This window comes from Triplophysa dalaica, chromosome 9 (assembly GCF_015846415.1).
Source record: "Triplophysa dalaica isolate WHDGS20190420 chromosome 9, ASM1584641v1, whole genome shotgun sequence".
In the NCBI taxonomy this organism is placed as follows: domain Eukaryota; kingdom Metazoa; phylum Chordata; class Actinopteri; order Cypriniformes; family Nemacheilidae; genus Triplophysa; species Triplophysa dalaica.
The window spans coordinates 23,059,917-23,084,009 of record NC_079550.1 but is presented as its reverse complement, the minus strand read 5'-3'; the positions used below and the strand labels follow the sequence as shown (position 1 = coordinate 23,084,009).

Here is a 24,093-nt window from a genome sequence, read left to right as displayed (position 1 = left end):
AGCTCCTATAGATCCAACATTCTGTGAAACTACAGCAAGATAGACAAAAGGACACTCTTGAAAAGATATACACTCACAAAAATAAAGAATGAATATTTAAAATAGTTGTGTCAAATCAAAATCAAGAACAAATCTGTGGGGAAAATGGAAAGCTTAACAAAGTTCAATTGTGTTTAATAGAGTTTTCTAAAGCAGTGGTGTGTAGAACGTTATCTAACCTAAAATATGTCTCATGAACCCCTAAATCTGAATTTAAAAGGAAAAGGAGTTCAATCTCACCTGTTACTTTAAAGAAAATGTTTATAAGAAAAATAACCCACACAAACAACAATACACTGTATAAACAGCACAAGAGTTTGCTCGTTTAATAGTTTATTATAATTCTTTGGGTTGTAAGAGGAAGTTGAAGTTAAACGAGGCACAAAGATGCCAGACAGACAGAAAGTGTTCATGTGTCTAAAGTCATTCACGTGCCTCTTATGTGTTTGTGGATGTGTATTAAAGGTTTGATATTCGCAGGTGAAGAGTTTTGGGGTGTTCGGGGCTCGCTCCGCCCCTTCACGCGCACCGTATAAAACCGGGAGCAGCTCGCGCAACGGGACACACGAGCAGTACGCGCTCTGTTACGCGTTATATACAAGACTGAGATCCAAACAGAGGAGCACCACATGCGCTTAGATCTCATATTAACTGACTGATAAACAAAACAACAAGGGTTACAATCGTTTAATTTTGAGATTAGCGTCGAGATATCTGGTGGCAGAACAGGGGCGTTAGGATGGAGGCGACGCGAGCGTTGTGGATTCTGAGCTGCGTTTTGATGTCGGTCCAGAGCTCGAGACTGAAGACACCAGCGTTACCCATCCAACCTGAGAGGGACCCCATGATCTCCAAAGGAGTGTCCGGTAAGAATACTGAAAATAATAACAATCTGATCATGTCTTTTAGAGAAGCATCTGTGATCAACAAGACATTATTTTTATTTAGCATATAACTTAAGCAGTTTTCTTACTTATAGAAGTTAAGGCAAAACATGACAAGTTTAAGATTTAAAGCAGTTAAGTTGAAGTGACTTAAGTTTGATTCTACTTAAAAGTGATGTAAGACAACAACAAACTTTTGTTCTTCAGGTCAGTGTTTGAGTTTCTGGGTTCACTAAATTAACAGTAAATACTCAAAGTCCCCGTAAACCGGAAGTTTACTTTACACATTTCCGAGTGAAAATAAATATAAAAGGAGAAAATGAGTGGGCGTGGCTTGCGGTTATGAATGTGTTTATAAACAGCTGTTGCATTGATTTTGAAATGGAGCTTGCAGCTTACTGACAGTTGAAGGGGAGGAGTTAACGGATGCCCCGCCCAGGCCATCTAATTTACTTCTTTCAGGGCGGAAGTGCAATTTAGGATTTTAACTGAAGATTATGAGGGTAAACGGATAAATTTAAAGAAAATGACCCAAATAGTTAAGCGGTTTACTACAAACGTTGCCACATTTCATGAAAAAATAAGAATTGTCATTTTTAATTCCACTGGGACTTTAAAGACTGTAAAAGAGATTCTTAAAAGCCCCTGTGCCTCCAATTCATTGAATAAAACGATACATGACCATTATTGAAGTTAACAAAAGTTTTAAAACAAAAAAATCCATAAGAACGGTGTTATTGCAGACCCCAGAAATCTTGATGATGTAACGGGGTGAGCTGCGGTCAGACTCTCATTTCCTTCGCATTTCTCTCTTCATAGTCACATCACGGTTTACACGTGTGTCTCGCAGCATGTTTAGTTTAACAATAAACTGTTTAATAGTCTGGCACTATCGAGAGAATCTGGTGGTCACGACCTCATTCCACTCATGTAATAATCATGCCAAATCTCGTTCACTCTTCAAACAAAGCAGATGACATGTTTTGATGAGAAATCGCATTCGCGCTTGTTATTGTTCTTCAGAAGCGTTGAGATTCTGTCTGATCTGATGTTTGGGTTCATTTCAGGCTGTTCGTTCGGTGGACGCTTCTATTCTTTGGAGGACACGTGGCATCCGGACCTCGGAGAGCCGTTTGGAGTGATGCACTGCGTTATGTGTCACTGTGAGCCGGTAAGACATCACACACACACACACACACACACACAGTTGAGTTGTGTGCTGGTCAGTGTTTAAGCGTCTCTCGTTCTCTTTGAGCAGCAGAGGAGTCGGCGTGGTAAAGTGTTTGGGAAAGTGAGCTGCAAGAATATGAAGCAGGACTGTCCCGAACCGACCTGTGATGATCCCGTCCTGCTCCCGGGTCACTGCTGTAAATCATGTCCTAAAGGTAACACACGTGCACACAAACACACACACAGATGTGCGATTGTGTTTTTTCTGTAGCTGGTGAGGCCGAACAAATGGAAATAGTGTTATGAATGTGGTAACAGCGTGTGTGAATGATGGAAACACTTGGCCAGAGCTGTTCCTCGCAGACGGACGGATGATGAATGACGGAGAGTTTGGATGATGTCGGAGGGTAGCCGGGTGGTCCTGGTGGTCCGGGTTCAAATTCAGACTCATGTCTCGTGTTAAACACTTGTTCACTATAATTCAGTCGAGCGGTACGGCCGTGCGATAGATCACACCTTTTGTTAATATAGATTCTGACTCGCTGAGGTTGCTGAACATTGACTGTATTGTACATTCTGGAGTGATGTCATCCTAAGGATGTGGTTTCCGTGTTTACAGGTGACTCTGAGGGAAAAGAGGTGGAGTCTCTGTACGAGTTCTTTCATGAGAAAGAGGACGACCTGCACAAATCTTACAATGACAGATCTTACATAAGTTCAGAGGACGTCAGCGTCAGAGACAGCAGGATGGGTAAGACACGTATCTCTCTCTCTCTCTCTCTCTCTCTCTAACACACATGCAGATTTTCACGCATGATATTTTTTCTTTCCCTTCAGATTTTGTGGCATTATTGACGTCTGTGGGTAACTCCTGGCTGCCGAGCTCAAGTGGTGTCGCACGAGCACGCTTTACACTCACGAAAACCACCCTGACCTTCTCCATCATGTACCAGAGGTAACACACAGCACACACACACACATATACACACTCACACACAAAAATAAAAAAAATCTTTTCACATCATCCGGTTTAATCATTTCACCCTCTTCTCTGAATGCTGAATTGTTTCCATTGTTTCCAATGTGCTGAAATTTGTTTCCATCACTAAGCATCAAATTAAAATGTCGTTTTTTCAGAATTGCCAGATTTAAACTCGCAGTTGCAAGTTATGAAATCAGAATTGCATGAAAAACTCAAAATGCCGTGATCTCTTGACATTTGTATAGTATGTTTATTTCATGCAATTCTGACTTTGTAACAATTCAGTTTTTTTTTCTCTCATTGGACTGACAGATGCAGTATGAGTGTATATCTCTCACAATTCTAAGAAAATAAATCAGTTTTGTGAGTAATAAACTCAATTTTGAGATAAAAGAACATGTATTTGGTTACTCCCCCGCCCTGCACACACAAACACGTCTCCACACTCATTTTTTTAATTATTGTGTTTTTGTTGTTAAGGATGAACAGACCGAGGTTAATCTCAGTCCTGGACACAGATGGAAACACAGCCTTTGAGTTGAGAGTACCACAGACGGACTCGGACATGGTGAGCATGTCTCTCTCTCTCTCTCTCTCTCTCTCTCTCTCTCTCTATCTCTCGCTGTCTTCAGAAGTGTAACTGTGTGTGTTCGTGTGTTGTTCGTGTGCAGATCTGTGGAGTTTGGAAGAATCTGCCGAAGTTTCATTTGAGTCAGCTGGAGGCGGAGCAGCTGCGTCTTTTCATGTCGACAGATGACAACAGGAAGGAAGAGCTTGAAGGCAAAATCATTAAACACCGAGCTCTGTTCGCAGGTGTGTGTTCTATTTCACATTCGGTTGTTCTTTAGTCTTTTTGTTGAGATGTTAATTTTGTGCTGTTTGTCCGACAGAAACGTTCAGTGCCCTCCTCACGCCTGAAGAGGTGCATTCTGGGATGGGCGGCATCGCCATGTTTACGCTCAGCGACACGGAGAACAATCTGCATTTCATCCTCATCCTGCAGGGACTCATTCCACGTGCGGAGAAATGTAAGAAAACACACACACACACACACACACACACACTGATGTACACTTTAACTCATGAACACACACACACACTTGATTGAAAGGTGTAAAATTGAATGAATGAGTGATTTTATTTTGTTTATTTGTAGCATCTGTGAAGTTTCCAGTGAGGGTGAAGCTCTTGTACCGTCAACATCTGCTGAGGGAAATACGGGCAAATATCTCTGCAGAGGTGAGACACACAAAAACACACACTGTGAATGTTTATTGAGGAACACACATGCTGTTTGTGTGTCTAGTCTGTAGATTCCAGACATTTCTTCAACTCTTATAAACTTTAAAACGGCATCTATATGACGTCTCTCTCTCTCTCTCTCTCTCTCTCTCTCTAGGATTCAGACTTTGCTGAAGTTTTGGCGGATCTGAACAGTCGGGAACTCTTCTGGTTGTCCCGCGGGCAGCTACAGATCGCCGTGGAAACCGACGCTCCGAACCGCCGTGTGATCTCCGGATTCATTTCTGGCAAGACATCATGTGACAGTGAGTGATTTCATGTATTTTTGTCATACGCATGGCGGCCCGTCCGTTCAGGGATTTATGAAGTGTTCCATTACATCTTCATGTCATCCTGGAGGACCTGTAAAGCCAGAATGCGATTGGCTGACGTATCTAGGTCACGACGGAGAGCTCAAACAAGCGGTCAAAGTTCAAATCTCGCCGGATCAGTTTTCCTATTTTGTGCGTGTGACTTCCTCTTGTTTTTCTGCGTTTACCTGCCGTTCGGCTCTGGCAGGATGACATCATTCGTGACCTCTGACCCTGCGTGAGCACATGGTTTCGATCGCTGATGACAGTGATGGTTTCAGCTCTCGCATGCTAGAACGTCTCATGGATTTACTTTTCTTCATGCTTTCACTCTCTCTGGCACACAAACGCACGTTTGAACTTCTCTTAAGGGGTTACATCATAACTTTTATGATCTAATTTGGAAAAATAAACTTCTGATGTTAGTGAAGGCTTTCAGTGTTCTTGATGCTATTCCACCGACACAACACATAAACGGTTGTTGCAGACGATGTCTGGTTTACGTGTTAAATCATCCTTTGTGTGTTTGCTCTGTTAATCCGTACACACGGCAAACTTTAAAGTCTCTTTTCTCTCTCAGCTCTTCAGAGCGTCATGTCCAGCGGTTCTGCTCTGTCTCCGGGGGAAAACTGGCGGCGTCGGGTCGGCCGTCTTCACTCTTCATCAGAACGGCTCTCTGGACTATCAGGTGCTGGTGGCCGGTCTGAGCAGCGGCGTGGTCGGCGTGACGATCGAGATGAAGCCGCGGCGACGCAGCAAACGCAGCGTCCTGTACGACATCACGGGGGATTATTCCTCATCGGGTGAGAGGGGCGGCGGGCGTGCGGCGGGTGTCGCCGGCCGCGTGGAAGCGCGACACATTCACATGCTCCTGCAGAATGAACTGTTCATTAACATCGCCACGGCCGAGCAGCCGGAGGGAGAGTTACGCGGACAGATACGCACGCTGCCGTACAACGGACTGGATGCACGGAGACATGGTGAGATATTTTTCCATGTATATTTCAAATAAGAGACTCCATTTTTTAAATAGTCAAAAATCAAACTGAATATGAATCAAACCGCATTTGGTTTGTTTGATTTTAGCCATAATAACTCAAAATAATACAGCTAGCTAACACAACAAAACCAAATTTAAAAACGCGGTTATCTCTTTTTGGAAAAAAACTCTTCATTTGTATGGAAACTAAATAAATGTTGTTTTTATCTCTTCAGAACTTCCGGTTCCTCTGGCGGGTCAGTTCGTGTCTCCCGCCGTTCGGACCGGCGCCGCGGGACACGCGTGGATCTTTGTGGATGAACAGTGTCATCTTCACTATGAGATCGTCGTGAACGGGCTGAGCAGGAGCGAAGACGCCTCCATAAACGCCCACCTGCACGGATTGGCTGAGATCGGTGAGATGGACGACGCGGCCACCAATCACAAGAGACTTCTCACCGGCTTCTACGGTCAACAGGTAAAGTAACCCAGAGCTGTTGAAACGCAGAGTTGTGACACACTTTGATCTCTCGCTCAATAGTTCCAAACAATTCCGTGCGGTCAACGTTTTTGAATAGATGTTAGCGGGACAGACAACAGCAATTATATTTGCATACATTTTGCTAAATATATTAGCACATTGTGTACACTGACGTTGACTACATTTATAGGAGTAATGTCTCCTATAAATGTCTGGGGAGTAATATCAATAGATCTATGAATAGAAGTGTCCAACAACTCATTAAAATTTATAAACGTGCCGTTATGTCACCAACTGTACAGCAAATGCGTTTGGGAGATATTGAAATAAATGGGCTTCAGTTCAGTATTTGGAACTATTGATCGCTCCATCACACACTGCAAAAATTGACATTCTTAGCCCGTGTTCACATTTAACTTCTTCTGAGAAGAAAACGTTTTCAACCTCAAAAGACGCCTTGAGCTCTAGAAAAAGACGCCGGCACTGGCCTTTAAAAAGGTGCTCAGGACATTTTGAAAACACTTAAGTCAAGTGTGAATACGGGCTTACTAAACATTTTTGTTTTTTCTTTAGTAAAAATATCTAAAACTTCTCAACTAAATATACAATTACTTGACAAGAAAAGTGACCCAAGAAATTTAGTCTTGTTTTATGAAAAATAATGCTAGAATTAAGTTTACAGTAAAAACAAGCCAAAAAATCTGTCCATGGGGTGAGCAAAATAAACTTTAATTAAGTTCTTGAGAAAATGTTTGAACTAAATTCAAGTTTATTTTGCTCACCCCATGGATAGTCTACAAAACAAGACCAAAATGCTTAGTAAGAATGTCATTTTTTGCAATGCACGAGATACTGCATTCCATTCTTCCAGCGGACATTTGTGAGTGTCTTTACTCTGTTTTTCAACGGCTATGAAGTAACCGAAACCGAAATGAAAACAACACAAGTTTTTAATGTAAACCAGGAGATTGCACAAAAGAAAGTTTGTTTTATCTCTCCAGCAAAATTCTGCTGGTGTTTACTCACATTCTCTCTCTCTCTCTCTCTCAGGCTCAGGGTGTGTTGAAGGATTTAAGTCTGGAGTTATTAAGGCATTTGGATGAGGGTAAAGCTTATATTCAAGTCAGCACCAAAATGAACCCCAGAGGAGAAATACGAGGACTGGTGAGCGCACACACACAAACACTTCTGTTATTAATCTCAACATCCATACTTCATTTTCTAAATCACTTTCACCTCTGAGGAGTTTGTACCTTTGCTTTTGTACCTTAGGAGTTTGCGTGGAACCTTCTGGAAATCATGACTCGTTGGTTTTGTTGTTTGAAATCTTCTGCGTGTTAAACCGATATCTCCGTGTCTCCAGATTCATGTTCCGAACAGCTGTGAGTTCGGTTCCCGCGGTGAGGTCGTGGAGGAGGCGGAGTTTGATGACCTCGTGTTCGTCCGCGACCCGGCAGAGGTGAAGAAAGACCCACACGCATGTTTCTTTGAGGGAGAACATCACGCACACGGCTCTCAGTGGACTCCTCAATACAACAACTGCTTCACCTGCACTTGCCAGGTAACACACACACACACACACACGGATGTGTCGGTCTCATCTGGATCTCAGTGTGTGTTCATTCTACATGTCAACTCTTTTTTTCTCTCGTGCAGAAGAAAACAGTGATCTGTGATCCGGTGATCTGTCCCGTCCTCTCATGTCCTCATAAGATTCAGCCTGAAGATCAATGCTGTCCCGTCTGTGACGGTGAGTCTACGAACTAGAACGAAACCTTATAAATAATACCAAAAAATTCAGTTAAAGATATGTTCTCTAAAAATGGCATAATAAAATAAATGTATGGATACTTGGATATTTTTACTACATCGAGAAAGATGTTTTTCACATTTTCAGTTCTTAATTCTGAGCATTTCTCTTGCTTATTTTAAGTTTTATTGATATATTTTCAAAGAATAATTGCAGTGCCTGTATAATTTAAGGGCTGTATTTGGAAAAACACATTTCATTGGTTTTCGTTCATGATAATTAGGTTTGATTTGTCTCTTCAGATAAGAAAGAATCTCAAGAGAAAGCTGCAGCAGAGAAAGTGGAGGAGAATCCAGAAGGTGAGTTTTCTGGTTGTGTTGGGAGACCCACAACATTGTGACGTTGTGTTGTTATTGTGTGTGTAATAGAAGAATTAATCTGAAGTCGTTCTCCGTGATTCCAGGATGTTATTTTGAAGGCGATCAGAAGATGCACGCTCCTGGAACCACATGGCACCCGTTCGTCCCTCCGTTCGGTTACATCAAGTGTGCGGTGTGCACCTGCAAGGTGAGTTGATGACGAAATGATTGAAAGCGACACGTGCTTCTGTTTTCATGAGTGTTAGCAGCTGACGTGACTGTGTCTGTCTCAGGGCTCCACGGGTGAAGTCCACTGCGAGAAGGTGACCTGTCCGGCCCTCACCTGCTCCCGACCAATCAGACGCAACCCTTCCGACTGCTGTAAGGAGTGTCCCGCTGAGGACACGCCCCTCCTGGAAGACGATGAAATGATGCAGGCGGACGGAACGAGACACTGCAAGTTTGGCAAAAACTATTATCAGAACAGCGAGTATTGGCACCCGAGCGTGCCGCTGGTGGGGGAGATGAAGTGCATCACCTGCTGGTGTGATGTGAGTATAAACAAACAAACAACTTAACAAACAATTCAATTGTTAGTTGTGATTTGGGACATTTCATTTGTTGAAAGTGTTTAGGTCTATTTTTGGTCTAATGAACATGATTCTCTCTCTTCATCGCAGCACGGAGTGACAAAATGTCAAAGGAAACAGTGTCCGCTGTTGACCTGCGATAACCCCATACGACGGGAGGCTCAGTGCTGTCCCGAGTGCATAGGTAAGAGCTTTTCGCATTTAAAATGATCACGTTCACAGTTAATGACGCCATCGCTAATTGTGCACGCGTTTGTTTTACAGAAGATTTTATGGAGAGAGAAGAGATGCTGAAGAAAGCTGAAAAGAAGAAAAGCTGGAGACACTGACGGGGTTTTCTCAACGTTCACTATCCTCCTGTTCCTGAGGTCAGGTCGAGTCTGACACGAGTCGAGCGACGGACGCCTGTCGAAACACACCAGCATGAGGATACAGAGAGGAGATCCAGAACAAAAAGAGAGAGAGAGACACGGAATCTCTGAGGAGATATTCAGCCGTCGGAATTTCACTTTGGCTGATTTTCTCACGCTTGTATACAGAAAAAAACTAAAACTTGTCAACAAACGAACACCGTCCGTATGACACTCGAAATTCAGCCAATCAGAAGGACTGTTGCGAAGCGTCTGATTAGTGATTTGCTGTGTGGGCGGGGTTTCGACTGCACTGTCTCGCCCACTGGTGCGTTTCTATTGTTGATGGTGTGTGATATTTTTTTTTCTGGGTTTTGAAGATTACTATGAATAATGTTTTTATTGCATATTTATTAATGAATGAATAAACAATAAAGTCTTTAAAAATGTATTTCATAAAATCACCTTGTGTTGTGTTTTGGTTAGAATGCAACTGGATGCAAACACATTGCTCACATGAGAACGTTATTGCTTAGATGTTTGTCTTGTATAGCTCACGAGACCTGATGGATGTTTTCATTCGACTTAATTACAATCTCATGTTATAAATCAGACAATGCATCAGCAATTTAGCGTAATTCCCACAGTTGTGGTCTTGACTGGTCTTGAAATCAAATCCTGAGACCACTAAGTCTGAAACAAAGACCGAGACTAAGACCATCAAATAATGGTCTTTAGACTGGAGTTCTACAGCACTACCCCAGACGACAGGCATGTAAAGGTCAAAGGTCGATAATGTGTTATGCTCCGGTGCACTGTGTGTGTTAATGTAAGACATCTGTGTGCTGCACAAGAGCGAGAAAGAGAGACACAGAGAGAGAGAGAGAGAAAGTGAGAGAGGGGGAGAGAGAGAGGGAGAAAGTGAGAGAGAGAGAGAGAGAGGGAGAGAGCGAGAGAGAGAGGAAGAGAGAGCAAGAGAGAGAGCAAAAGAGAGAGCATTCCTGTAGTTCAGTGGTAAGAGCATTGCGTTAAGAACACAAGGTTGTGGGTTCAATCCCAGGGGATTGCACATACCTATGTAAAATATATAGGATAAAGCAATGTAAGACACTTTGGATAAAAGCGTCTGCCAAATGCCTAAATGTAAATCAGAGAGAGGGAGAGAGAGAGAGAGAGGCTTACTCCACCACTCCTGTTAGAAGCACTACTGACACAAGACTAAGATGTCGTCATGTTTTCGCATGTTTGCCAAATGAGATAATATATTTACATAACTTGATTTATTATAAGATACACATTTTGATTTTGTTTTGGTCTGTCTTTGATTCTAGCATTACTTGGACATTTGTGTTATTTAGTAGACACATCTCCCATTCCAGAGCACACAACGCAGAGATGATTGACAGAATCAGACAGATTCACAGCGCCCTCTTCTGTCCACACCAGTGACTCTAAACATATCACATTTGATCTCCAAAATCTCGTCAATTTCCTTAATCGATTAAGTCCCTGTGAACTGCACGTTGCGTTAGTTTTTACTTCTGTATTATGACGCATTTCCGAGTGAAATGGAATTTCTAATCATAAAATAGTGGGATGCTTTTCGTCTTTCTCTGCGATTTGATTGGATGTACAAAAACAGCCGTTGCATTTTAAAATAGAACTGACAGCAGACTTACGGTTTAAGGGGAGGAGTCAACGGATGCTCCGCCCAAGCCGTCTGACATAGGTCATTTAAGATGAATAGTCATTACAGGACAGAAGTGCTTTTCAGATTTTAACTGAAGATTACGAGTGCACACAAATTTTAAAAAGAGAACGACCCACATTGATAAAGTATTTACAATAAATGCTGAAATATTTCATGAAGAAAATAAGATTTGTATTTTTGTATTTCACTGGGACTTTAAAACCTGAATACACATGTAACTGTGAGCACCTCACTGATATGTTTGAGTTTGAGAGCACACGGCGCTCCAAAAACATCCTGTGAATGTGAATGAGGTTTGAGTGAGAGTGAGATTTACAGGCCGATATTAAAACTAGAGAGTTGATGGAAAATCTTCATTATGATAAAACACCAGCGTGTGTGTTCATGTGTTTGAGTAATAACAGACTTGAGTGTAGAACGTGATCACAGTATTTCTGAGATTATTTGACAAGACCTGGAAATGTTTCTGTTTGTATCACACAACCCTTCAGTTCTTTGAAACAAGAGATGAATAAATGAACCATGAGTCAGAACCAGTGTTGGGTGAGTTACTCTGAAAAAGTAATCCATTACTAGTTACTAATGACATATTCAATAGTGTCATTTGATTACAGTACAGATTACTCTCTCCAAAAAGTATTTAGTTACTCATTACTAATGACTTTGAATATTCTATATCAACCTTAGTTGGGTAAGACGGCTCTTAATTAATTCAAATAAATAATATAAAACTACATTAAGTACTCTCATTAACTGACTTAAGTATTAATGTGAGAAAGAAACATTAACGCATGCATTTTTAAAACAGGCTTTGAATTTGAATATCAATTCCACTATTGTATAAATTACACAGAATGTAGTTCAATTACATCAATAGTAATTTCTGAAAACTAAGAGTAATCCCTTACTTTACTTTTTAAAGAGAAAAGTAATTCAATTACAGTAACTTTGTACTTAGTAACTAGTGACACCCAACACTGCACAGAACCTATGAGAATCTATCACAGACTCAAACCTACTTACAACTTGTGTTTTCTGGAGGTATCTTGCCGTGTGATGTTCCTGTTGTTTTGTTAAAACAGAAGTGGACACGATATGTTCAGAGATCTCTTCTTCATCTGAAAGTGTGTTCTACTCCTACATTCTGTTGACCATGAAAACATAAAAACAAAATATTTCACTTCTTCCTGAAAAACTAAATCCATACATAACAGTGTGTATGTGTGTGTGTTTACCTGTAAACAATGATTTGTGAGAATAAACTCTATAAAAGTACATTTCCATGAAGTGTTTATGAGCTCGAGGTGACCGGACGTCTTTGGACGATTCTCGTGAACTCGCGATGCGTATGAATTAAAAATGCTAGTGTAAGATTTAGATTCTGATGACTCGAGAACACTCATGCCCATTTCTAGTCTTTGGTGGGCGGAGTTTCTCTCCGTAAGCCCCGCCTCAAATTGAACTCACCTCAAACTTTTTCCACTTATAAAACACAAATGTTGCTACAGAGACACATCGATCGACACACACTGAAGCAACGACACACGTCTGGTGTGACCTCTCCTCTGTGTGTGAGGCGCAGAGAGAGAGAGAGTGTGTGTTTGTGTGAGTCATGGCTGTGGACAGAAGTGATCAGAGTATTCTCCAGTATGAACACACTGTGGTAAGTGTTGCATGTTTATGATGGTTTTATTGAAGTCGTCAATCAGATGAGAATCTGTGTGGTTGTGTCAGTAATGCATGTATGTCTGTCAAATGTTTTCATATTTATTACAAACTGTTGTTGAGAGAAAATGATCACAAAATATTTTCTGAAGAATACTTGGAAAACACTTTCTTTATAATAACACATCTGTGCAGAATGCTTGTATCTCACACCAGTGGTTCTCCACAACACCCTAATGGAAAACATTTTCTTTATAATGGAAACATTTTTTTGAAAAAAGGATGTGAAAACAGGCTACAAACAGAGAGAAAAAATCATTATGGTGTTGTGAAGAACCACTGGGGTGAGATTCAAGCATTCTGTACAGGTGTGTTGCACTGGGGTTCAACGGCTGCAGGTTTCTGCCATCTGCTGGACAAACACCGAAGTGCATCTGTGTTCAAGAATCAACAGTTCTATAAGAAAGTGTCTTAAATATTATAATAATAAAATGTACAGTTAAAAATGGAAAAAGTTCGTCATTCCTTCCTTAAAGTTAGTCAAATTATTATTGGGCTAGAACATCACTAATCCAGCTCTATACTTTTCAAATGTATGACAAGAAATAACTAAAACAGAATTTATTTGAACTTTTGAAGAAAATAACGATTTAAATGCTCAATTTATCGTAATTCTGTTGCGAGATGTGAATTAGCATTTTATGCATTAAAACGGCAGTTTCCCCGTTAACTGTACTGGTTCAATATGGCGTTTGGCGCGTGACCATATGCGGCGATGCGCAGACCAATCAAAGTATCGCGAGAGTGCGATTTCCAAACGGAGCAGACAGTCTGCTCTCGCGGTTATAGCGATCGATCGGTTTAAGCAAAGCACACAACGCATACATTCAGTTTGACCTTTGATTAAAAAGCTATACTTGCTGATTCAGTTGAAACGCAACGTTCGCACAAGCGTCAAAGCTCGAATGTCTTCCAGTGCACGAACGATTAACTAACACTGGGTTCACACCAAACGCGAATTAAACGTTCTGCGCGAGAAATTACATACAAAGTCAAAGCGTTTGGTGTGAACCCAGCATGATGGCTTCCAAAACACAACGTTTAAGTGGACAGTTCACTTCAAAATAATAAATACTTATTTTATTTGCTCACCACAGTGACTTTCTTAGGCAGTTGTCAGAATCCGTAAAGCCCGTTGTTGTGGTTTGAGAATCTAATAATATCGCACAGCTACACTCATTAACGCTTGTGCTGATGTAAAGCACCAGTAAAAATAATATGTTTGTAAATAATTAAAGGCGTTTGTTTGTATGTTTGTGTTTCTCAGGAAGAGTCCGTTCCACTGCGAGAAGACGCGCGTCACCGACGCTACACACCTGAACGCAGCGCGTCTGTAAAAGTGCAGGAATATGAGAAGGGACGAAGCGTCAAGCGTCAAAGGCGTGAGTCAAATCACAACCTGATGTTTTTACATCAATACCAAAGTTTACACACAAACGACAGATGAGTCAAAGATGTTTTTTACTATTTTAGAATGTTCTCTCTCTCTCTCTCTCTCTCTCTCTCTCTCTTTCACACTCTCTCTCTCTCTCTCTCTCTCTCTATATCATCGCTGGGCTGCGTTCAAATAGTGCAAGTATTTATACAAACAGAAGTAAAATAGAAGTAATAATCTAAAATAGAAAGTAATATGTACCCGTGTAGTTCAAAGTTAAAGTGAATTAGTAATATATGAAACAGAAATAAAGTATAGTTTAAACAGAGCTTCACAAAAGCAAAATATAAATTTAAGTATCAAAATCAAGTAATATTAGTAATATACCTGATGACCGGATGCATTACTGAATCAGAGTTTTTCCTGAAAGGAGAAATTGTCGTGCAGACTCTCGCATAAACTATGTCGTGTGTCTACACAAGAAATGCTGCGTGCTGTCATTTGTAAGTGCAGTTGCGGCATTACGCCACAGTGGCGCGCTGTTTCATTATCAGCACACTGAGCCAATAAAAGGAGTTGCAGAACAAGAGCAGAATGTGTTTGACGGCTGTTTGTTTTGTATACGAGTACGTTTAATTTCTTGAGATTTCTTGAATAAACATGAAGTACATCATTGTAATGTCTTCAGCTGTGCAGTCGTACCGTTGAATCAGTTTGTACTGTACACAGCGAGTTCGCCAGTATAAGCGCACATCGCGTTCAGAACGACTCGCAGACGAATGACTCGTTTGAACCGATTCATTTAAACTATTGAACTTTTTGTCAGTAGCGAATACAAGAGATCATTGAATCATTTAAAGTGAACCTCAGAGAATCAGGATGTGAACGAGCTTTAGTAAGTCTGGTTCATTCAGTTGACAATGATAGAAAAGCTTTATATGATTAAAAACAACATTTTTGTTTGGTTAAATAAAACTTAATACTTTTAATAGTTTTATATAACAACATAATTGTCATTTTCATCTTATTTTATAAGAACTTTTAATATGTGAAAGTCAGGTTGGTTAAGCCACTTGGTACAGTAGTAACGTTAGGTGTGTGTGTGTACAAGATCAGGTTGGCAAGCACCTCATTTTGAGCCAGGAAAACCCTGCTGATAATGCAGTGATGCATCATGGGTAACACCTGCTGTGTTTGTGTGGGCCCGTGCAGAGTCATTATGAGAGAGAGTTCTGCCAACGGAAGTCCAAAACACTGGAGCGTCACGTGATTCACGGAGCATTCAGATAGATCCAGGAAGTGATGTTTTCTCTTTAAATGCTTTATTTCTTTCATTTTTTTATTCATTAAATGACTTTCGTCTTTAAATGGGTTAAAAGTTGACCTCAGCTGGTCTGTTCAGTCGCAGCTCCATGCGTTACTGGTAACTTCTGGGAAATCTTGAGAGCCTCCATGAACCGTTCCAATGGAGTCAACGAAGTTGACGCAACTCTCTCTCTGGACGGCTCTGGGCCTGTGATAAGACAGATGTGCAGTGCTGCATTATGGGTAACACCTTCTCTGTTTGTGTAGCGTGGGCAGCGTGCTGTCGTCGGGTGTGTTTGTCATGGATCGGGGCCGACTGGATCTTTCTCATGTTGTTGGGAGTTGCTCTGGCACTCCTCAGCTTCCTCATGGATATCTTCATCTTCCTCTTCATGGACGGTCAGTGCGTGTGTGCCAGCGTGTGTTTAGCATGTTTTAACCGCCCATTGAATTGCGTTTGATTTGGTGCTGAGTGTTTTCTCTCTGTCTCTCTCCAGCGCACAGGTTTCTCTATCATCTTTCTGACAGTAATGTGATGTTGCAGTATTTGACGTGGATCACCTTCCCTCTGCTGCTCATGCTGTTCGCTGCAGGTTTCACACAGATGTTGGCACCTCAGGCTTCTGGTGAGACACACACACACAATACACAGATATGATTGTAAGATGATGACACGTGGTGTACGTCACCATCACACAAACCCGCTGACATGAGGAAGACACCTGAAGTAATTGACCAGAGGAGAACTGGTCCTCGTTCTTTACTAGCATCTCACGAATGCTCCTGTTCTCTGCCACAGTTGTCTCACTGGGTGATATTTAGTTTGTTTGTTTGTAATTTTTGATCAATGTGTGTTTCAGGATCTGGGATTCCCGAGATAAAGATCATCCTCAGAGGCTTGATGATGAAAGAATACCTCACTCTGAAAACATTAGCGGTTAAAGTCATCAGTCTCGTCTGTGTGCTGGGAAGTGAACTGCCTGTGGGCAAAGAGGTGAACACAAACGCACACTCAACACATTACAACAACGCAATGCAAGAGTTTTAATTCTAATTTGTTTAGCAGAATTGACAGAAGTTAAATGTGCTTTATACATTTTATTTCATGTGGATCATTGATTCATGAGTTTTTCTGTTGTAGTGTGTTTTTGTGTTTCGTAAAAGCTGATGATGAAATGTGTGTTTGTGTCTTAAAGGGGCCGTTCGTGCACTTTGGTGCTTTGTGCGCCGCTCTCCTCTGTAAATTCATGTCTTTCTTCAGTGATATTTACAAGGTACATGAAAGACATACCGTGTGCGTCATAAAATAATAATGATAACTTTATTTTGTATAGCGTCTTTAAAAGTAGCATCTCAAAGTTACATAAATAATGAAAAATAGAATGAAGGTAACAGAAATTCAAAATATAATAGAAGATTATACTAAACGCATAATGTACGTATAATCACTTTTGGATGTTAAATTACTAAAAATTAATTAAGTAAGGGATTACTTTTATTTTATTAACAGTTATTTAATTACTGTTACTTTTACTTTTGATGTAAAACTAAATACTTTGTGTTATATTTGCTAATTTTAAAATCTGTGCTTTAATGTATCATTCTCACATTTGGTTAGTAAATAAGAGTACTTTATGTAGTTATGTTGAATGAATTAAAAGAGCCGTGAATATCCTTGAATCACTGAACTAATCGAGGTTAATGTAGGATATAGAAAGAAATTAGTAACAAGTAATTAAATACTTTTTGTAGAGTAATTTGTACAGTAATCTAATTATACTATTGAATATGTAACTAGTAATTCATTACTTTTTCAGAGTAGAGTAACTTACCCAACACTGCATATAATTATACAAAACAAATACAAATATGAAGTTTTATTACGGAAATGACACATTTTCTTGTTCATATAAAACTGTCCATGTCTATATCTGAGAAATGTGTCGTGTGTTGAACAGAATGAGGCCAGAAACTTGGAGATGCTCACGGCTGGATGTGCGGTCGGGATCGGCTGCTGTTTCGCTGCTCCTGTCGGAGGTCAGAGGTCATGTTTGCTTTACTGCAGAACAATCTGAAATTGTCTATAAATGTATTAACCAGTCAGAAGCCTAAAGTTGATTGTTAAATCATGTTATATTATTGTTTTTGTGTATTGTGTGTGTGTGTGTTTCAGGCGTGTTGTTCAGCATCGAGGTGACGTCAGTGTTTTTCGTGGTAAGAAACTACTGGCGAGGGTTAATGTCTTCTGTGTTTGGCATTCTCATCTTCAGACTGCTGGCCGTGTGGAACAAAGAGGAAGGTGTGTATTCACAATATTATATTGTGGTGAAAACATCGTACACGCTTAATTCGCAGATTCTCTCCGTTAAATATCCAAAGGCTAATAATTATGTTGAAACGGTGAAACATCATTATACATCACAAAACTGTCTGTCGGTACAGTTAGACTAGAGACACTAGTTTTTTTAAAGGTATTTAGACAAACACTCAAGATTCTTCTTGTCAAGTAAGACAAAAAACTTTAAATGACCATGTGATAAGTGTGAATTTTAATGCACTTTGCGTTGGGTGGTCTCTGAAAATCAAAGGATTTTCATGTAGGATAAGATTCATCCCTTACTTCATCCATAACACACGAGTCTCTCTCTGTCTCAGAGACCATCATGGCTCTTTTCCCAACAAAGTTCAGGCTCGAGTATCCCTTTGACCTTCAGGAGCTTCCAGCGTTTGCTGTTATGGGGTCAGTTTATCATCTTTAATATTTCACACAGAGAGTAAAAGTGTCTTTTTCACGCTAAAGTTAAATGTTTATTGTTATTTTGAATCACATTTTTACCCTCATGTGTTTAAATGGTCATGTGATGCAGAAGTCTCATGTAGTTTCTCTTGTATGACATGACATCATAAACTGTGTTCTAAAAGATCTGATGCTCAGAATACACTTGTGTTGTGTTCTGTGTTTAATATCACCTGAAAAGAAACACATCATATTATGAAGATCATTTAGTAAACCTTCATTTAAAAACGTTGAAAGCTCGACAAATAAAACTGTAACAACAACACAGATCTTGTGTTTCTTTATCACGTAATCTCTCTCTCTCTCTCTCTCTCTCTCTCTCTCTATAGAATAGCATGTGGGTTTGGTGGAGCTTTATTTGTGTATTTAAATGGGAAGATTGCTCTATTCGTGAAGAAACAAAAAGCTATGAAGAACTTCCTCCTGACAAAGTGAGTGTCCTGTCTGTGTGATAAAATAAAAACTGATCTGAAGTCTGTCTGTATTTACACAACAAGATAAACATGAGAATGCGTGTGTTTGTAGCTGTTTCATTTACTCTGGTCTGGTGTCAGTGTTTATATCATCACTCACTTTCCCTCCGGGCTTTGGACAGTTTATGGCTGGACAGGTAACACACACACATGCACACACACAAACACATGTGGTTTATTATCTCTGTGGGGATAGTCAATAGCCATAATGATTTTTATACTGTACAAACTGTACATTTTATCCCATAAACTTAAAGATCATAGATTTTTTTTTTGCTTTTTATGATTTATAATCTTTTTTGGCAAGTCCCCAGGAGTAATATAAAAACAGGGCAACACACGCACACGTTTAACATAACATCACTCTATATCACTACAGAGATGAAAGTATTAAATGCAGATTCATCTTTTGACCTTGTAAATCAGAAATCAAAGGTTTGCAAACGTGTGACATCACTTCCTCCTCATAGCTCACACAAAGAGATTCCTTGATTTCATTTTTTGACAACCGAACGTGGTCGAAGGAAGGAATCGTAGAAGATTTTCATCCGCATGATCATTTATCTGCCTGGAAACATCCACAGGCCAACGTCTTTATAATCCTGAGTGTGTTTATCATCATGAAGGTCAACACACACTCACACAAGTCATCTTTAACAGGTGTTTTGATTGTTGTTATTCAGTGTGTGTCATGTTTTTCGTTCTGTTGTGTAGTTCTGGATGTCGGCTCTGTCCATAACTCTTCCTATCCCGGCCGGTTCATTTGTTCCTGTGTTTGTTATTGGTAAGTTTGTCATTTTCCAGAACATTTTGCAACGTTAAAAGTGATTTGTGATATAATTCACACGTGTGCGCGTGTGTTTCAGGTGCCGCGTTCGGCCGTCTGGTGGGTGAAGGTATGGCCACATTGTTTCCGGATGGCTTTGAAACGGAACACGGCGTCCATCCCATAATTCCTGGAGCTTACGCCGTCGTGGGTGAGTCACTCAGACTCCCATCTGACCTCATGTGTGTGACCTGAGAAACATCTCTTCATCCACCTGCCGTGTGTTTGCAGGCGCTGCGGCACTGACGGCGGGCATCACTCACACCATCTCCACCGCTGTGATCATGATAGAGCTGACGGGTCAGATCAGATACGGTCTGCCCATCCTCATTGCTGTCATACTGTCCAACATCATCTCACAGAACCTCCAGCCGTCCATCTATGACTCCATCATCCGCCTCAAGAAACTGCCGTACCTGCCCGAGCTCGGCTGGGGTCACCAGGAGTGAGTCTCTGTCTCTCTCTCTCTCCCCATCCATCGGTCCAAGAGACAAGCTCCTTGATCATCTTACTTGATAACGTTTATAAAATGTAAAATAAATTGCTTTATGAATGGATCACACGTCAAAGTGTGTCAAGGAGACGCCTTTATCTCACTCGATCTCTCACTCTCTCTCTCTTTCTCTGTAGGAAGTATAATCTTCATGTGGAGGACTTCATGGTGAGAGACGTTCGGTACATCACTCTGAAGTCCACCTACAGAGATCTGCTCAAGATCCTCCGGACGGGAAATCTTAAGAAGCTGCCGCTGGTGAAATCTGAAGGTACACACAAGCAATACTGTTTCACACACATACACACACACACACACAAATGATCTTTATAATATCTCTTTGTGTGTCTCTCAGACTCTATGATCTTGTTGGGATCTGTTGAGCGCGCTCAGATACGCACACTCCTAAAGCAGCACGCTAAGCACCTGCGAGATCTTGTGGACGAAGAGAGACAACACGCGTCTGAGGTCAGCCGTGAGGTTCACTTCCAGGTCAGACGCTCAACAAAGCTCAGTTGACCTCTGACTTTAAACGAATTCTGCTTCCTTCACAAAGTGTAATCCACACGTTGTGATGATGTGTGTTTTACACAATGTAATACGTTTAAAACAAGCAAACATATCTGCCAATATGGTAAGACAAATAATCTTGAATTTAGTTTCACCTTTATCTTAAAGGGACACTTCACACAGAAGTGAAAGATCTGTCATCATTTACTCGCCTTAGAGTTGTTCCAAATCTGTATACATTTTGTTGTTCGGTTGATCACAGAGAAAGATATTTGGTAGAATGCTTATAACCAGACAGATCTTGCCCACATTGACTCCCATAGTAGGAAAAAATACTATGGTAGTAAAAAGTGTCCCAGAACTGTTCTTCAAATATCTTATCTTTTGTCATCAACCGAACAAAAACCTATGAAAGATTTGTTTCAGATTTGAAGAAATGTATACAGATATGGAACAACTTGAATGTGAGTAAATGATGACAGAATTTATTACCTTGTCAAGTAAATGCATCTTGATTTAAGAATTTTAGATATTTTTTACTAGAAAACAGGATTAAATGCTTAAGAAATGCATTTTTTTGCAGTGTATAAAAAGGTCGGGCGAAGCAACAGTCTGTTTCACTGTGTTATAGAGGTCCTCTGAGGAATCTCCAGGCCCTTCTGCTCGTCCTGTTTCTCCTAAACCTCACAAACCGGCTCTGAAGAGATCATCTGTCACTGAGACAGACACCGACGTTCATAAAAGTAAGCGCACGTTTACACAAACACGTATCACCTCATGCTACCTGAGATTTGTTCTTAAGATTGAATGGATTTCACTTGAGTAGATTTCTACTGCTGTCTTGAATATGAAATGAAATATTCAGTTCTGTTCTTTACTATAATGTGCTCAGATGTCATAGCCGAAACAGTATTTTATTATTATAAAACAACCCAAACTCAATATTCAGCTTGAACTGCGGTAACCATGGTAATAGAAGTGTTCTCTCTCTTCCAGAGTTCAGCATAAAGAATCTGTTCTGTGGGGACGCTCAGAGCATCATGATAGAGGTGAGCGTTCACACACACACACACACATATGAATTATTTGTAGTTATTATAGTATAGTTTAGTTAGTAGGGATGAAATGATTCACGCAGTGCAGAAATAATTTTGCGGACCCCCTAGACACACGTCGCAGACCCCACTTTGAGAACCCCCGTAGTAAACATTGCCATTCTTGTTTCCATCTCCTAGCCATGTGTGGTGTGTGTTTTAATCTTCTCTTTGTATCTCTACAGGACGACTCAGACTCAGAGGACGAAGTGACACTTCGAGAGGTGAGAAAATAAAGCACACACAGAAACACGTTTACTTTTAATTGAATTGAGGTAAAAGTAATTCAAGTTTTTCATAGTTTTAATGGGAGGTTGAAAGGCTTATAGGATCTTAGGCACACACTTAAGAACATAAAGATGCTTTCTATTCATACTGATCCCTAATAGTCTTGATCTACTGTTCCTTTTTATTTCTTTATAAAATCTTTGTGTCATGCCGTAATGATGCTGTAACACACACACGTATCATGTCTTGTGTATTTCTTGTGAATGCAGATTGAGGAGTGGGAGGGGCTACAGCTTGACGAGCAGGTGAACTTCAACAACTGTAAGATTGACCCCGCCCCTTTCCAGCTGGTGGAGCGCACCTCACTGCACAAGGTGAGTGTGTTAGTGTGTGTGTGACTGACTGTGTGTGTGCATGTTAGCGTGGACGTGTGTGACTGTGGGTTTGTCTCTGTGTGTGTATGTCTGTGTTTGTGTGTCGTGTGTATGTATGCGCATGTGGATGTGTGTGTGTGATTGTGTGTGTTTGTTTGACTTTTGAGTGATGTTTCAAATCAAACACACATTTATTGATGATCTCTTGATGTGTCTGACAGGCTCACACTATGTTCTTTGTGCTGAGTTTGGATCAGGCTTACGTCACCAGCATCGGTCGACTTATTGGGGTGGTTTCACTGAAAGAGGTCAGAGGTCACCTAGAAATAACATAAAAATAAAAGATGTGTTTTGAAGTCATTTATCTGTGACCGTGTTTGTGTGTTCATGAGGTGACTTGTGTGTGTGTGTGTTATAGCTGCGTAAAGCAGTGGAGGGCTCTCTGACAGACGAGGGGTTGAAGTTACGTCCTGTGCTGGACAGTTTTCAGGACTGTGGGACGGGTGCTAACAACTTCAAAAGCGAGAAGACTGAACTTCACAAACTGTTGGATCCTCACAGCGACGTCACACATTAACCAAACACCTCAGATCAGTAACGCTCCATACATTAAAACACATTATTCTGTCTTCCAGTAGGCTGGAGAGCTCCGCCCTGTTCTTGACAATTAAAAGTGACCCTGATCAACCTGATTCAAATCCAGTCTGACAAAAACAATACAGTACTCATTATTATTTATTTCTCAAAATGATTTAAGAATATTTTGGTTTATAATGTTGTGTGCTGCTTCAAGTTAAATATCTGTAAATTAATTGCATTGAAGCCCAACATAAAAGTTAGAAGAGCACAGCAACAGTACTTCTTCATATTTGAATACAAACTACAAACAATGCAATAATGAGGGTTATTTTGGTGCTGTTAAAATGGATGTCAATTAACATTCATTGATGATAAATAATGTTTTATTGACCACAATTTTTTTACCCAGTTTTCCATTAGACTAGGAGAACATGAAGTTTATTTATTTTCAGAAATAAGAGCAGAAATTATGTCGAATTCAGGCTGGAATTGTATTAAAAACGTGATTTGTTTTGATTCGTTGTTAACAAACCTCAGGACTCCAGGTGGCGACAGAGATTCATTCAGATATCTGTGTCATTAAACCAAATGTGTTACATTAACAAGTTTATTTTATTGGTTAAAATAATAAATAAGCCTTAAACAAAATAAAGAAAAAACAATAACAAGTTTCTAGATTGTAGTTTTGTACAAGTTTAAGTTAATGTTTCAAATGACAAAGAGAAAAACACCAACATTAAAAAAATCCTTGTAAATCCTGATTTCATAAAAATGAATAGTAATGAACCGTAAGCATCGTGTCTGTCTTTTCACTGCATGTGTTCATTAATTAAATAATGCAGAATTAGACATTAAATCTTCTGAAACTGTTTCTCAAATTAACTTTGAGAAATAATGATTTAGGAATTAGATTTGATAAGATTAGAGAACATGTAGGTCAATTGAAGAACGAATTAAACAGGATCAACTTTAAATTTTTATTTATTTAAACTGTGTGGAGAGTGATTTTCTTTTATAGCTAGAATGAGACAAAAATTTTATTTACAGTAACACGGATTAATGAGTCTTGGAATATAGTATAGATTCAAGCTGCGACACTGGGCCAAGTCCCCGAAAGCATATAGCCAGAGCAGCACAGGGCAACAAGAGCAGGTATCGAACGTACGTGAGAAGTAAATAGGAAATGGAGAATAGGTGAGAATGAAATCAAACTGATGACAAATCATAGAGAATGAAATCAAATTATAGACTTTACGTTTAAACACACTACTTGGGCTTCGAACCTTTGACCTCTTGTACCTAAGACATGCGGTTTATCTGGTTTTGCCACTCAGTTGACTTGATTGTTAAAATAATTACATCTGTTAAGATATGTTTTTTACGAGAAAGATACAATGTCGCAGGCAACTGTCAACTTTGAAGAGGTA

General features: G+C 40.2%; 2 protein-coding genes across 3 annotated transcripts; both read left to right on the top strand.

Moving 5' to 3' along the window:
• Positions 1-408: 408 nt before the first annotated feature.
• Positions 409-9,527, top strand: LOC130428763 (chordin-like). Its single transcript, XM_056756992.1, is given in 21 exon segments — positions 409-905; positions 1,991-2,094; positions 2,182-2,308; positions 2,713-2,844; positions 2,931-3,048; positions 3,556-3,643; positions 3,747-3,888; positions 3,966-4,103; positions 4,232-4,314; positions 4,475-4,622; positions 5,248-5,294; positions 5,296-5,647; positions 5,883-6,124; positions 7,178-7,291; positions 7,491-7,688; positions 7,784-7,877; positions 8,180-8,236; positions 8,341-8,444; positions 8,530-8,787; positions 8,917-9,010; positions 9,091-9,527. Coding segments are annotated over 21 exon segments (2,832 nt in total). The 5' UTR covers positions 409-778; the 3' UTR covers positions 9,156-9,527.
• Positions 9,528-12,278: 2,751 nt separating this feature from the next.
• Positions 12,279-23,338, top strand: LOC130429162 (chloride channel protein 2-like). 2 transcript variants are annotated; one of them, XM_056757583.1, is made up of 23 exons: positions 12,279-12,550; positions 13,880-13,994; positions 15,560-15,691; positions 15,790-15,918; positions 16,153-16,286; positions 16,489-16,566; positions 17,251-17,329; positions 17,466-17,591; positions 17,948-18,032; positions 18,419-18,520; positions 18,615-18,699; positions 19,033-19,188; positions 19,277-19,346; positions 19,429-19,539; positions 19,620-19,833; positions 20,019-20,152; positions 20,237-20,349; positions 21,023-21,134; positions 21,388-21,440; positions 21,671-21,709; positions 21,983-22,087; positions 22,309-22,395; positions 22,506-23,338. In XM_056757583.1, exons 1-23 carry the CDS (start codon positions 12,500-12,502, stop codon positions 22,662-22,664), a joined length of 2,469 nt encoding a protein of 822 aa, XP_056613561.1. In that variant the 5' UTR covers positions 12,279-12,499; the 3' UTR covers positions 22,665-23,338. The 2 variants fall into 2 exon arrangements, with proteins under 2 accessions (XP_056613561.1, XP_056613560.1); XM_056757582.1 differs by having other exon boundaries at positions 12,281-12,550; positions 20,237-20,373.
• The last annotated feature ends 755 nt before the right edge of the window (positions 23,339-24,093 follow it).

What these genes read in the sequence shown, in the direction of transcription:
- LOC130429162 (XM_056757582.1), top strand. Translation starts at nt 12,500, where the DNA reads ATGGCTGTGGACAGAAGTGATCAGAGTATTCTCCAGTATGAACACACT. An exon ending in CATCTTCCTCTTCATGGACG is followed by an intron (nt 15,692 to 15,789) that starts GTCAGTGCGTGT and finishes GTCTCTCTCCAG; the next exon opens with CGCACAGGTTTCTCTATCAT. An exon ending in TGGAGCTTACGCCGTCGTGG is followed by an intron (nt 19,540 to 19,619) that starts GTGAGTCACTCA and finishes GTGTGTTTGCAG; the next exon opens with GCGCTGCGGCACTGACGGCG.